Source organism: Hemicordylus capensis, chromosome 16 (assembly GCF_027244095.1).
Source record: "Hemicordylus capensis ecotype Gifberg chromosome 16, rHemCap1.1.pri, whole genome shotgun sequence".
NCBI classification, from domain to species: Eukaryota; Metazoa; Chordata; class Lepidosauria; order Squamata; family Cordylidae; genus Hemicordylus; species Hemicordylus capensis.
In genome coordinates, this window is record NC_069672.1 from 14,088,284 (window position 1) to 14,100,314 (window position 12,031).

The following is a 12,031-nucleotide window of genomic DNA, read 5'->3' on the forward strand; positions in this document are numbered from 1 at the left end:
GAGTCCTATGGAAGGAGACCGTGCTTCTGCTATCCTGGTAGCATGCTTTTTGCAGGCCTGACATGCATTCGAGTTGGCATTTCTGTATCTCAGCCCTGGGCACCAAACTGGCAGGAGAGTCAGACATGCTAAGCAATTAAACGTAGAGCTGAGTCCGTTTGCTGGCCTCCTTGTACTTCCCTGCTCTTTAAGCCCTTTCTGCCCTTTTGAAAAGGCAACTTTCAGAAGAGGAGAAGGCAGCGTGAACAACAAGCCTCCCTCTGCCTCGGATTCCCAGAGGCTGCCCAATTCCATCACAGCCCACTGCAGACCAGTCAAAATACAAGCGCCTTGGAGCCGTTTCAGGAGCAGCTCAGACTCTGGCCCAGGGCCCAGGGCTGAGCCTTTAGCTCCTCCTGCCCAAGAGGCCCAGGGCCTGCAGCACACGGGAGGTGGGCTCGCTGGCTGCACGGGAGGCACTCTGGAGAGGGAGCCTCTCTCACACAGCCTCAGAAGTCAAGGGAGGACACCGGTTCTTAGCAGAGAAGCAATGCGGCCCGAGCGCCGCTACCACGTCAAAAACAACCCATCCCGACGATGCACCGCACAGATTCCTCCCACTGCAGCCTCTTCAGACACAAAGCAGGACAGATTAACCACCTACAGTAAGCAGCACAGCTCTCCCCCCACTCCCGCGCCCAACCCGCCTCTCAGAAGGGATAATAAATACATTCTTAATATGATACGCCAGCTCAAATACTGCAGCTTGCGTTACAAAAATAGGCCTGGGAGATTAAAGGCAAAAAAAAAAAAAAAAAAGGATCTCATGCCCTGCAGATATGTTCTGTAATTAAGATTTAATGACATCTTTGGAGGTGCGGGGTGGGGAAAGAAATCACATCATCCGGACCGTGCTCAGCACACTGAAGGGAACGTGAAGATTGATATCTTGGGAGGGCGGTAGGGGGTCAAAATGGGTTCCTCTGGAAGAGTAAAACTCTCCTTGATTAGGTTAAATACTGGATGGCTTCCACGGGGTCAAGTGTAGATAAAGAGTATGTTTACGCCATGTTGGCTAGGCCAACAACGGAGCTCTGTTATTTCTCTCCCATTCGCCCATTTGTCACTATGCAAGAGGCAAGACTTGCGATGGGTGGGGGGACAACCTTGTTTGAAAAAACAAGGGACACAGGGACACCCTTGGTGGTTCATCAAATGCTGCCTTCCACCCCCTTTAATGTACAACCCTTACTCCTTTTAGCCAGAGAACCCATGCAAGGCAACAAGCTCAAAGCTACCCAGTTCTGCTGACATCTGTGAAAAATGGCTCCAAGTCTTCCTCGGAAGGCAGGATGAGGCACCTAGTCCAAGCAAGCTCAACAGGCGACTTCTAGCCGCATAACGTCAGGTTCTTTGTGGAGATAAACCAAGAAAGCTCAGCTGCGGAAGAAACCGAATCCTCGGCCGCGCAAGGCAGTGGTGATAAGAAAGTTGTTTGTGGTTAGAATGAAGAAACCTGCCACCACAGAAAAGCTCATAAATTGCTCAAGGCCAACAGTGGCTTCCTGGCTACTGCTACTAACCGGGCTTTATTGCCCCAATCTGCAATCTTTTATAGCCTGAAGAGCAGGAACTGGCGGCCTGAACCGAAGCAACCCATCGCTGAATTACTTACCTGATCCCTAAGCCCCTGCTGAGCGGGCTCAGCATCACTCAACACAAACAAAACCACCACAAAGCCACGTGGCATCTTAGAAGACTAACACATTTATTGGAGCAGACGTTTTCATGGCGTTCAGTCCACTTCATCAGATGCAGCAATATATCTGCTAGTCTTTAAAAGGTGCACAAGAAACAGGGTTGCCTTTTCCTGAAAGGGACCCACACGGCGACTCCTCTGGAAGTTACCATTCAGCACAGCACTCCCCTGCTTTAAATATTTTGTGCTACCCTTGACAAGCCCACTGTCCCGTGTTTTTATAAACAAGCCTCCTACAACCATAAAGCTCAATTACCTTCTCAAAAGCAGAATGTTGAAAGAAAAACATGGCTGAACTCCTATGGCGGGGTCCCCAGATGATGTTGGACTACAACTCTCATCATCCCCAGGCCGCTGCGGCTGGGGAATGATGGGAATTGTAGTCCAACAATGTCTGGGACTATATCAGGCCTGCTCAACTTTGCCCGCGCCCCCCCCCCAGCTGTTTTGGGACTACAAATCCTGCAACCCCCAGCCACAGTGGCCAACAGCCAGGAATTATGGGGGTTGTAGGCCAACATCTCCAAGAGGGCTGAAACTGAGCAGCCCTGGACTAGATCAAGGTGGGGGAACCCCAGCTGTATGAAGTGACACTTTAGCCTAGTTAAATGCAGCATGGAAGTTGCCCAAGACCTTCGTCTACTCGCCCATGGTGAGCAAGGAGGCCCTCTAAGATAGGTCAGTTGCCTAGTCCAATACTGTCAATTGACCACTTAAGCTGACTGTGGTCAAATATAAAGCAGAGAATGCCAGGGTGTAACTGACGAGATACCTTTTCAATGTCATCATGGGGCCATTTGTTGGCGAGGGCAGGGATGAGGGCTCCTGCCTCCGCCCCCTGCAGCAGGGGCAAAACTCAGCAGCAGAGCCATGAATGGCCCTCCAAGCCACCTGCTAGAACTGCAGGTGTCTCTAAACAGGAAGGGGAACTCAAACAGCCATCAGGGCAACGGTCACTGCCCGTGATCCTATGTTGTTGTGCGAACCGGGAAGCCTGCCTGCTCTGATTGGGGAGAAGAGCTGGTCTTGTGGTATCAAGCATGAAATGGTCCCCTTTGCTAAGCAGGGTCCACCTTGGTTTGCATTTGGATGGGTGAGGGGGGATCATAGCTCAGTGGTAGAGCTTCTGCTTGCATGCACACCCTGGCAGCATCTCCAAGTAGGGCTCTCCAACCTTGGCGAGCTGCTGCCAGTTCGTGTAGACAACACTGAACTAGATGGACCAAGGGTCTGACTTGGTATAAGGCAACTTCCTATGTTCCTGCATTTCTTAAAAGTCCAAATCTGGTCTTTCACAGATAACCAAATTGTTCTTAAAACTGGCATAAATATCAAGCTATTGATGAGTGAAGTAATGTTTTGGTGGTGGTGTTGTTCTAATGAGGTAGATGCCTGAAAAATACATGACAAATATTCAGTCAGTTGAGCAAATCCTTCTTTGACTAGTCAAATGCCCAATGTTAACTCTCCTCTAAGCAAACAGGCAGAGGAACTTGATAAATGTTGGGTGTTTTGTAGCCACAAATGACTAGCAGAGGCACAAGTGGGTAGACAGGCCAGTCAAAGCCTTTTTGTGGGCTTGTTTGCAAGACTAAATAAAATATATTTTAGGGTTTTCCCATGCTTCTTGAAGGCAATATTTATGCAACAACTTTCCTACAAACTACCTCTCTGCTGTGTGTGGGTATAATTTTTTTAAATACCCAATTGTCTCTTTTAAAGGGCAGTTTAAAGAAAGTTTCCCAGGCCAAACAAAAGCATTCTCCGGCAGGGTCCCTGCTGTGCTCAGAACTGGAGGACTGAAAAATCGGAAACAAAAGAAGCAAACCTGAGTGGAATTGCTTTTATCACCATGAAGCAACAGTGAAAAGCATTCCAGTCCTGTTGGTAATTGAGATCTTCTTCAGCAAGGCACCAAAGCAAGGAAGTATTGCCGAATCAAAAAATGGAAGCCCTGAGTTAGGCTTGGGATACAACATAAACAAAAACAAGATCTGCAGAACTGGAAGCGATGAAGTATTTGTGAATGTCATCTAGAATGAGGGTAAGTCTTCGGATGGAAACATACCATGCATTTCCAAGTTGCCCAACTTAAACCAGCAATTCTTCACACCGCTCCTGAACAGAACTACGAATATGCCAGTGAAACGAAAGTCCTGGCATCTCCAGGAACTGGAATGAGCCTGCTTTGTTTCAAACGTCAGCTGAGCAAGCTTCCAAAGCCAAATTTTTTCAGATATTAGGACTTCTCTAGTCACCATTTCAGCACATCTAACACACGAATCCATATGAGGACGGCACTGATCCGAACCACATTGAAGCAGAACTTTAGCAGCACTGGACTGGGTGGTCGAGTCCAAGGGGTTATTATGCAAAACCCTGCACAACCTTGACTCTCGTTCATAGCTAGCTGCTTTCAGCACTTCCAGGTAAGAGCTGAACGGCACAGCCCAAGAAGCAACCTGCCATCTGGCAGGTATGGAATTCCGCAGCTCTGGATCCTATCCCAGGTCAGAGGGAAATATTTACCTTCCCATAGCAAACTGACATCTCATTCTGCTCACAGAGCACTTGGAATGTGAATCAATCTTTTAATAAAGAGCATGCTGAAACAAGAAAAATCAGATATTAAAAAATGGATGCAGCATCTCCGAGTTTACAGCTTGCAGATGAGTTATGCCCCTCACTCAGCAGAAGTCAACTCAAGTTGCTCACTCGCTTGCCCGCATATATCTACGCTAGTCATTCGTGGCACACGGACTACCTGAGCCAGCTCTCCGTTTCACAACAAGCGTCCCTGTCTGGTCCTCCTGGAAGCCATTCTCAATTGCCAAAGACAACCAGCAACTCAACTCAAGATGAGCCATTTTGGACAACTCACAATGACAACTCAACTCAACAGACAATTCAAAATGAGCCATTTTGAAAGGGTGGTATATAAATAATATCAATCAACCAACCAACCAACCCTGGATGCATTCCCATTTAAGACAAGCTTTTGTAATAGCAATCACAGCAATTAAAGGGCTGTAGAAAGGATTGGTTTTCCCCCAAACCCTTTAAAGGCATACTTGTGCATGTAGAACCGATGCTAAATCCACAAAATTACAGCAGGTAAGTTCCAGCACTACAAATACGTGCACCAAAGTGGCTACCACTTGAGGAGTCATATTGCTCTCCACAGATACCAACCTGATGGCAGACCAACTAACTGCCCCCCACTTCCTACAAAAACATTTTCTAGCTGGTTGTCTGTAGGAATTGCTTACTAGCCACCAGTGGCCATTTACTAGTCCAGTTATTCCAAATTGTGTCCGTGCAATGGTGTGCATCTGCCAGAAGGCCACTATGTTGGAGGTCATGCTTAATTTAGCTAAGCTGATTCTTGCCCTCTTGATATCACACTCTAGCAAAGCTACTTTTCTGGAATTTGCCTTCATTTTATTACGTTCATAACCGTTAATGGTGGACACTGTTCTAGCACAGTTCCACGAGAAGATAAAAGATGCAATTAAGCATGCATAAAGCTGTCATGGGGAAGCGCTATCCCTGGAATAGGTTTTGGTTGGGGAAATATGGAGCGGGCGCAGCTGTGCTACCTACTGCCGATCCAGAGCTGAAGAAGATGAAATCCAAGGCAATTAAGCTATTATTCACACTGTCTTCGTGGGAATTCATCAGGGTGGAAGTTAAGACTATTCCACAGACAACCAAGACAAACATTTCCATTTCCAAAGCTACATCTCAACCGCCAAACTCTGCCTGTGCCTTGGAAATAAATCAGTTTAAAGTCAATAAATCCCTTTTAAATAGCACAGTGGAGGAGCAATTAAGCCATCTTACAAGGCTGCCATTCTTGGCCCACAGGTTCACATTCAGAGGAAGAAATGCTTGCAACATTTGGGCATGATCTGCAACGTGTGCCCTCCCGCATCTCAAGACCCAGAAGTTAAACAGCTAAAAAGTGCAGGAAGAGATCCTGCCTGCTTGAAGAGCACAGCAAAAGATCCTCAGTGAAATCGCTAAGGGTTAAGGTTCTCAAGGATTCAGTGAGGTGTCCCATTTCCTGTGTCTATTCGCAGCTGACCATTGAATCCACCAGTTAAAATACCATCACTGTTGAAGGTGTGGGGGGGGGGGTGGAATCACACACACACACACAGAGGATTCAAGCACCTGGACACAGGCAGCACTTACACAAAGTAGGAGAAGCTGGATCATTAATCCCATCAGGTTTGTAAAGTTTAACCTTTCTTCACAAGACTCTCCTAGCACTCATCACCAAAGGGATAAGAGAAAACAGGAGCCTCCTTCGATATAATTTGGGTGGTAGGAGGCAGAATGCAGGGAACAAAGGAAGTGGTGTGTGCGAATTTCACACTGTGAAAGTATGATGGCTGCTGCAGACGCCCTCCTCCTCCCGGGGGGGGGGGGAAGCACTATTATACCCCCCCCACTCCACATTCCTCACTGCTATCTGCCAGCCAGAGTGGGCAGCAGAGGAGGCCACAAAGGCCAGGATGCAGGCGCAAAGGGCTGCCCGAGAACAGCACTGGCCAGAGAATCAAAAAGCCTCTCTTTGGCATGAAGCAGGCCCCCATCCCGGACAAACGGCCTAGTGGCCAAGCTGCACAGGGGGCATTTTCTCATGGCTGATGGGACAGGGAGGGGAGAAGGGGCACCACGGCACCCCACCTAAGGAGGGGGAGAGTTCACTGCAGGTGCCCTGGAAACGCCTCTGCATCCTCTTTTCTCTACTGCGTACCTGGAGACACATTTCTGTCACCTTCTAGAAAGGACACACAGGCCTTCTCTCTCTGCTTCACACAGCAGCAGCAGCAGCAGCAGCACCCGTGCCTGCCTGAAGGGCGAGGAAACCCGCCCCCCATGGGCACTGATCCTTTCTTCCCCCATTTATACCCAGATGAGACCCAGGAGGCCCTCTGATTTGGGGAAGCCATCATGACAAATTAAATCCCCGTGGGTGGGGGGGAGCTTAACATTTAGGCACCCGGAGCAGGATACAAGATGCAAAGCATGGGGCGGGGGCGGGGGGGGGGATAAAGGGAGCATTGTTTGAGGAGGGAGGAAGAGATGGATTAAACCTGAGAAACGTTAAGATGGAGGTGCTGGTGATTAAATTTAAATCCCTGTAAAGTGAGAATTGCAGCCCCCTTCCCTGAAGGGGAAATACAGGAAGGCTGTATTCTACCAAACCCCACCAAAACGAGGATTTATCCCATTGAGCAGGAAGGGGAAGAGAGATTGTCCCAGGCACTCCTAGAAAAGATGCCCTTGTACAGATGAAGGGCTCCTACCCAAGCCAGGTGGACAGTCAGGGAGAAACATTATCCCCTGGACAGGGAATAGGGTAAGAGCAAATCTCAGAGGGGGGGTGAGGACTGACCCCTGGCACCATGGGACAGGGAATCATTTTTAGAGCCTACTGCCACGGGGGTCAAATGGGAATAGACCAGCCCTCTACGAAACTGTGGGGCATGGGCAGGGGGAACAGGAAAGGGGTTAGCTGTTTGTGGGGTATGTCCACTAACAACAGAGAGGTGGTTGGAGGAAAAGTCAGCCAATTTAGGAAGCGATATATACCTTAGCAGTTGGTCTAAAGTAGGGCCCACATGTGAACAGAAATACCAACAGGCTGATTTGGGGAAGGGGCATTAATTTGGATGCAAGATCTAAAGGGAGGAGAGGAAACAGCAGATTCTTCCCCAACTGACCTAGCAGTTACTTGCGGACTGGGGGGTTGGCAGCGGAGTGTAGCCTTTGCAAGGGGAAGGAGGCAGTTATGGAGATCAGCTTCTAAGAGATGAGTTACAGTTATTCATGGCAGCAAATCTACACAAGAGTTCTAGAGGAAAGCAGGTATTTTTGTATGTAGGAGAGGGATGCGCCTGGGATGTTGCTATGGGACAGGAGAGAAGGCAGGGAAGAGTCACAGAAATAAGCTTCCTCCCCCCACCCCACCCCACCCCTGCAAAAACAAGCAATAGCTGGAGGGGACCACAGGAAAAATGACCCTTGAACAGAGTTCACAGCAGAGCAATGCAATCCTATAACTATCCTTACAATAAGGGAAAGAGTATTACCACTAATACAATACAATGCATTACTATATTAACATGATAAGAAATTATTAGTGTGGTGTTATAAGAATATACCACTATAAAGATGAAATATTGCATTCTTAAGCAATGTAATAACATCCTTATAACATAAGGGGCAGAATATAAATTATGATGCATTATAGTATAGTAGAATGTCTAGTACATTCATTATTAAATGACCATGCAATATTAAGATATCCCTTCTGTCATAAGGCTACAATACTATTGATCACGTAGTGCAGCACTGTGCAGGTTTAAGCATGTCCACTCCAAGATAAAAGCCACTGTGTTCAATGGGGCTTACGGTGAAGTAAACCCAGGTGCACATTAGAAGGCTGCATTTCTATCCACACACACATGTTCAATCACAATGCATTATTCAACAATGCAATATTAAAATATGCTTATGACAGGATGGATATAGTATCAGGGATGTATTGTTATGTGCATCTCTTCTCTGTGTGTGCAAATATCTTTCAGTCAGACAATTAAGATATAAAACGTTCTTTAAAAGAATGCAAGATTAAAATATCCCAATGACATAGAAATACACTAACACTACAGTCTCTCTCTCTCATGTATCTATGTGTGTATTCAATCATCCTTTAATGACATTACACCGTCATTAAACAATGCAATATGGAAGTCCTGTCACATCATGTCACATCTCATCCCAAGGGATACAATGCATTATGGTTAAGAAGGGATCCTACTACAAGATTCCATCAACATACAACACCTGTCTTATTAAACACCCAATATATATTTTAAATACATACACAGACATCTCATTAAGTATCCCAAATAATTATTAGACACCCCATATAAAACAGAGGCATTAAGCATTATTACGTAGATATCTCATGCACCCTACATAGACATTTCATTAAATATTCCACATTATAAACACACCATATAAACATCCCTTTTAAAAACCTCATATAGGCATAAATACCTATTAATACACCCATAGATATTTTTTTAATCTATATACAGACATTTTAATGTACCCACAGACATCCTATTATGCATTCCACGAGAGTATTAATACCCCGTACCATTAAATACCTCAGGTTATTAAGAACACCCCACACGGCCATACAAAACACCCATCACATACCCCATGGAAACACATCACCCATTAACCAAGCACCTCATACAGGCATCTCATTAAATATTCCACAGAATGACTGAAACTCCTCTTATGGACACACTAAACGCCTAACTCAACAGCCCCTGTCGACTGGTTATGAAAACCCCAAGCACCCCGCTATGCCTACATTGCAAGATGTCTATAGCCAAGCACCCAACATGCATCTCCTTAAGCTCCCCACATAATTATAAAACACCCTATATAGCTGCTGTTAAATAAATAAATAATAATAATAATAATAATAGTAGAAGTAATAACATAGCCATTGTGATGCTATTGTTCTTAAATAACACCTACACGCATGCTGTTAAACAACAAACCCTGGTGATGATGTTCTTAAATAATAAATTGTTGTTATTATTACCATTATTATTGTTGTTATATAGCCAGGATAATGCTATTGTTCTTAAATAATACATATAGGTATGCTGTTAAATAATACACCCTGATGATGATGATGATCTTAAATAATAATAAATCTAGGCATGCTTTTAAACAATAGCAGACATGACTATCATTACTGTTGTTGTTTAAAAGCATTTACTGTTGATAGTAGTTTACTGCAATAAGGTATGCTGCTGCTCTTGGAATGATCATAGATCCAGGCACGTCCCCCTGACCACCACCACAATACTAGACAGCCGGGGCGGTGCTGCGGCTGCTCAACCCTAGGAGGACCCAGGGCCGGCTCAACCTTATCGGGATGATTGAGCAGCCAGCCCCGTCGTGGGGGCGGCCGTGCCGTTCTTAACTAACTAACTAACGGGCTAACGAGCCCACTAACGAGCAGCAGCCACACAATGAAGGAGACGCCGCCGCCGCCGCCGCCCGCCGCGGCCAGGAGGCGGTGGGTCTTCAGCCGGGGATGGAGCCCCCGAGGGGGGACGCTGCCCGGCCCGAGTCCCGGCCCTGCCCCTCCTGGGGGGGGGATGCCGAGGCGCCCAGCCGCAGCCGCCCCGCGACGGACACCCCCACCGTGCAGGGGGGACACCCGGCCCTGCAGCAGCCGCAGCCCCTCCCCTGGAGAGGGGGGCTCCTGCAGCCCCCCCCCCCCACCGCGCGCTCACCTCGGGTGGCAGCAGCAGCGGCGGCGGCGGCGGCGGCAGCAGCGCGGGCCCCCCCGCAGAGCAGCAGCAGCAGCAGCGGCAGCGGCAGCATCTTCTCCGCGCGCCGGGAAGGGGCTTCTGCGGCCTCTCCTCCTCCGCCCCCCGACTCAGAGCGGGGCTCTCCCCGCGCCTCCCCGGGAAGCAGGGAGGGGGCGTCCGAGGAGGAAGGCGGCCACCAAGGGATGAGGGAGCCGCGCCGCCGCCGCCGCCTCGGTCAGTCCTGCGGCCGCGAACTAAGATGGCGGCTCCGTCGCTCTCGCCGCCGCCTCCTCCTCCCGCAGCACTCTGGTTGCCAGGCAAGGGAGGGGGAGCAGGAGGAGGGGGAGAGACCAACCAGGCCGGAAAGAGAGGGGGGTTGTTGTTGCAGCCAGGGTGGGACCGGGAGGTACCACCTGCCCTCGAGGAGCAGGGGGAGCCGCCGGGGAAGAGTGCCGAGGGGAGCATCGCCTCCTCGCTGGGAAGCGGGAGAGACGGGGCCAGGACCATTCCTCCCCGAAGGTGGGTGGGTGAATGACTGGCTCGGACTGGGCTGCCGGCTGCTGCCGAGTCGGAGCCTCCTTGGTGGTGCTCAGCGTTGCCTTCTCTGGCTGGCAGCAGCGAGGTTTCTGCCAGGGTGTTTCCCATCCTCCCAGCCCTCTCTGGAGATGCGGCCAGGGACTGAACCTGCATGCGAGGCACACCTGCCCGAGCCCAGAAGGCGGCCCTGGCTGGAGCTATTCTTGGGGGGGAGAAGAAAGAGCCCACCCCCACCCCAGTATTTCCCTCCAATGTTTTTCCCAACCCCAGCCATGACGACCTCCGGGGCTCCCTTCAGTAGCCAGGACTGCTTTCAAAGCTGCCCTGTTATGATGGCCGAGTCAGACCATGGGTCCGTCTCCTTCCTTAGGTTCTTCGGGAATCCACTGGGCTCCATCCCGTGGCCTGTCCGGGTCTGCTCTGCTGAGAGACCCCAACATCTGTGAAATTGAACACTGGCAATCAGGAGGCATAAGATTGGGGAGAGGGCCAAGAGTGGGGAAGGGGGGAGATGCACAGAGACTGCACCAAAGTGAGGGGCAGAGGCATTCTCTCCGGTTGGGGGCTTTAAGATGGCAAAAGGAGAGGAACCATCTCCTTGCCTTGGAGAGGAAGCATGCTTTCACCACCTTGCAGTTCACCTGGACTAAACCAAAAGCCACCCCTGCCCTGCTGCTGCTGCTTCCATTTCAGGCCGCCAGGTTCTGCACATTTCTGCACTTTTGAGAGCATGGCCGCAGACAGTTCATGGGAACATAGGAAGCTGCCATATACTGAGCCAGACCTTTGGTCTATCCAGCTCAGTATGGTCTACCCAGACTGGAAGTGGCTTCTCCAGGGTTGCAGGCAGGAGTCTCTCCCAGCCCTATCTTGAAGATGCTGCCAGGGAGGGAACTTGCAACCCTCTGCGTGGAAGCAGGCAGATGCTCTTCCCAGAGCAGCTCCATCCCCTAAGGGGATGCTCATTTACAATGCTCAAATCTCTCCCATTCAAATGCACACCAGGTTGGACCCTGCTTAACAAAGGGGACAAGTCATGCTTGCTACCACAAGACCAGCTCGCTCGCCTTGTCTGGGAAAGGATCCTTCGGCCCAAATCCTTGCGTTGCGTGCCAGAATCCCCAGTTGCAACAGAGCAGTCCCCTCCTTTGCAGGCAGCATGCAGAAAGGTGGAGGAGGGAGCCTTTCCAGCCAGAGATGCTGATGCTTTGGAATGCCCTTGCAAACTCACGTGATTTCTGCCTTGATTGAAAGGGAGAAGGGAGGGGGGAGGAGGCCGAAGAATACATACTGAGGGGCACACTCTCTATTATCCTGTGAGAGGAAGAGGGAGGGTGCGCACGCATGCATGTGAAACTATGCACAGTGGACACAATTGCATTCCAAAACTTTCAAG

The 12,031-nt window shown here is 49.3% G+C and overlaps 1 protein-coding gene across 8 annotated transcripts in view; it reads right to left on the reverse strand.

Moving 5' to 3' along the window:
- The window catches only part of CLSTN1 (calsyntenin 1), a 51,337-nt gene extending 40,940 nt beyond the window's left edge, over positions 1 to 10,397 (reverse strand). For 5 of the 8 annotated variants that reach the window (XR_008312643.1, XM_053281071.1, XM_053281065.1 and 2 more), the window contains exon 1: positions 10,081 to 10,397. Coding sequence is in view for 7 of the 8 variants with exons in the window: in XM_053281071.1 (XP_053137046.1) it covers positions 10,081 to 10,171 (91 nt within the window). In the remaining variant the exon portion in view is untranslated. Of the gene's footprint in view, positions 1 to 8,980; positions 9,018 to 9,377; positions 9,448 to 10,080 lie in introns of those variants that run through there. The other 3 variants (XM_053281072.1, XM_053281070.1, XM_053281066.1) reach the window with 2 other exon arrangements.
- Between the last annotated feature and the right edge of the window lie 1,634 nt (positions 10,398 to 12,031).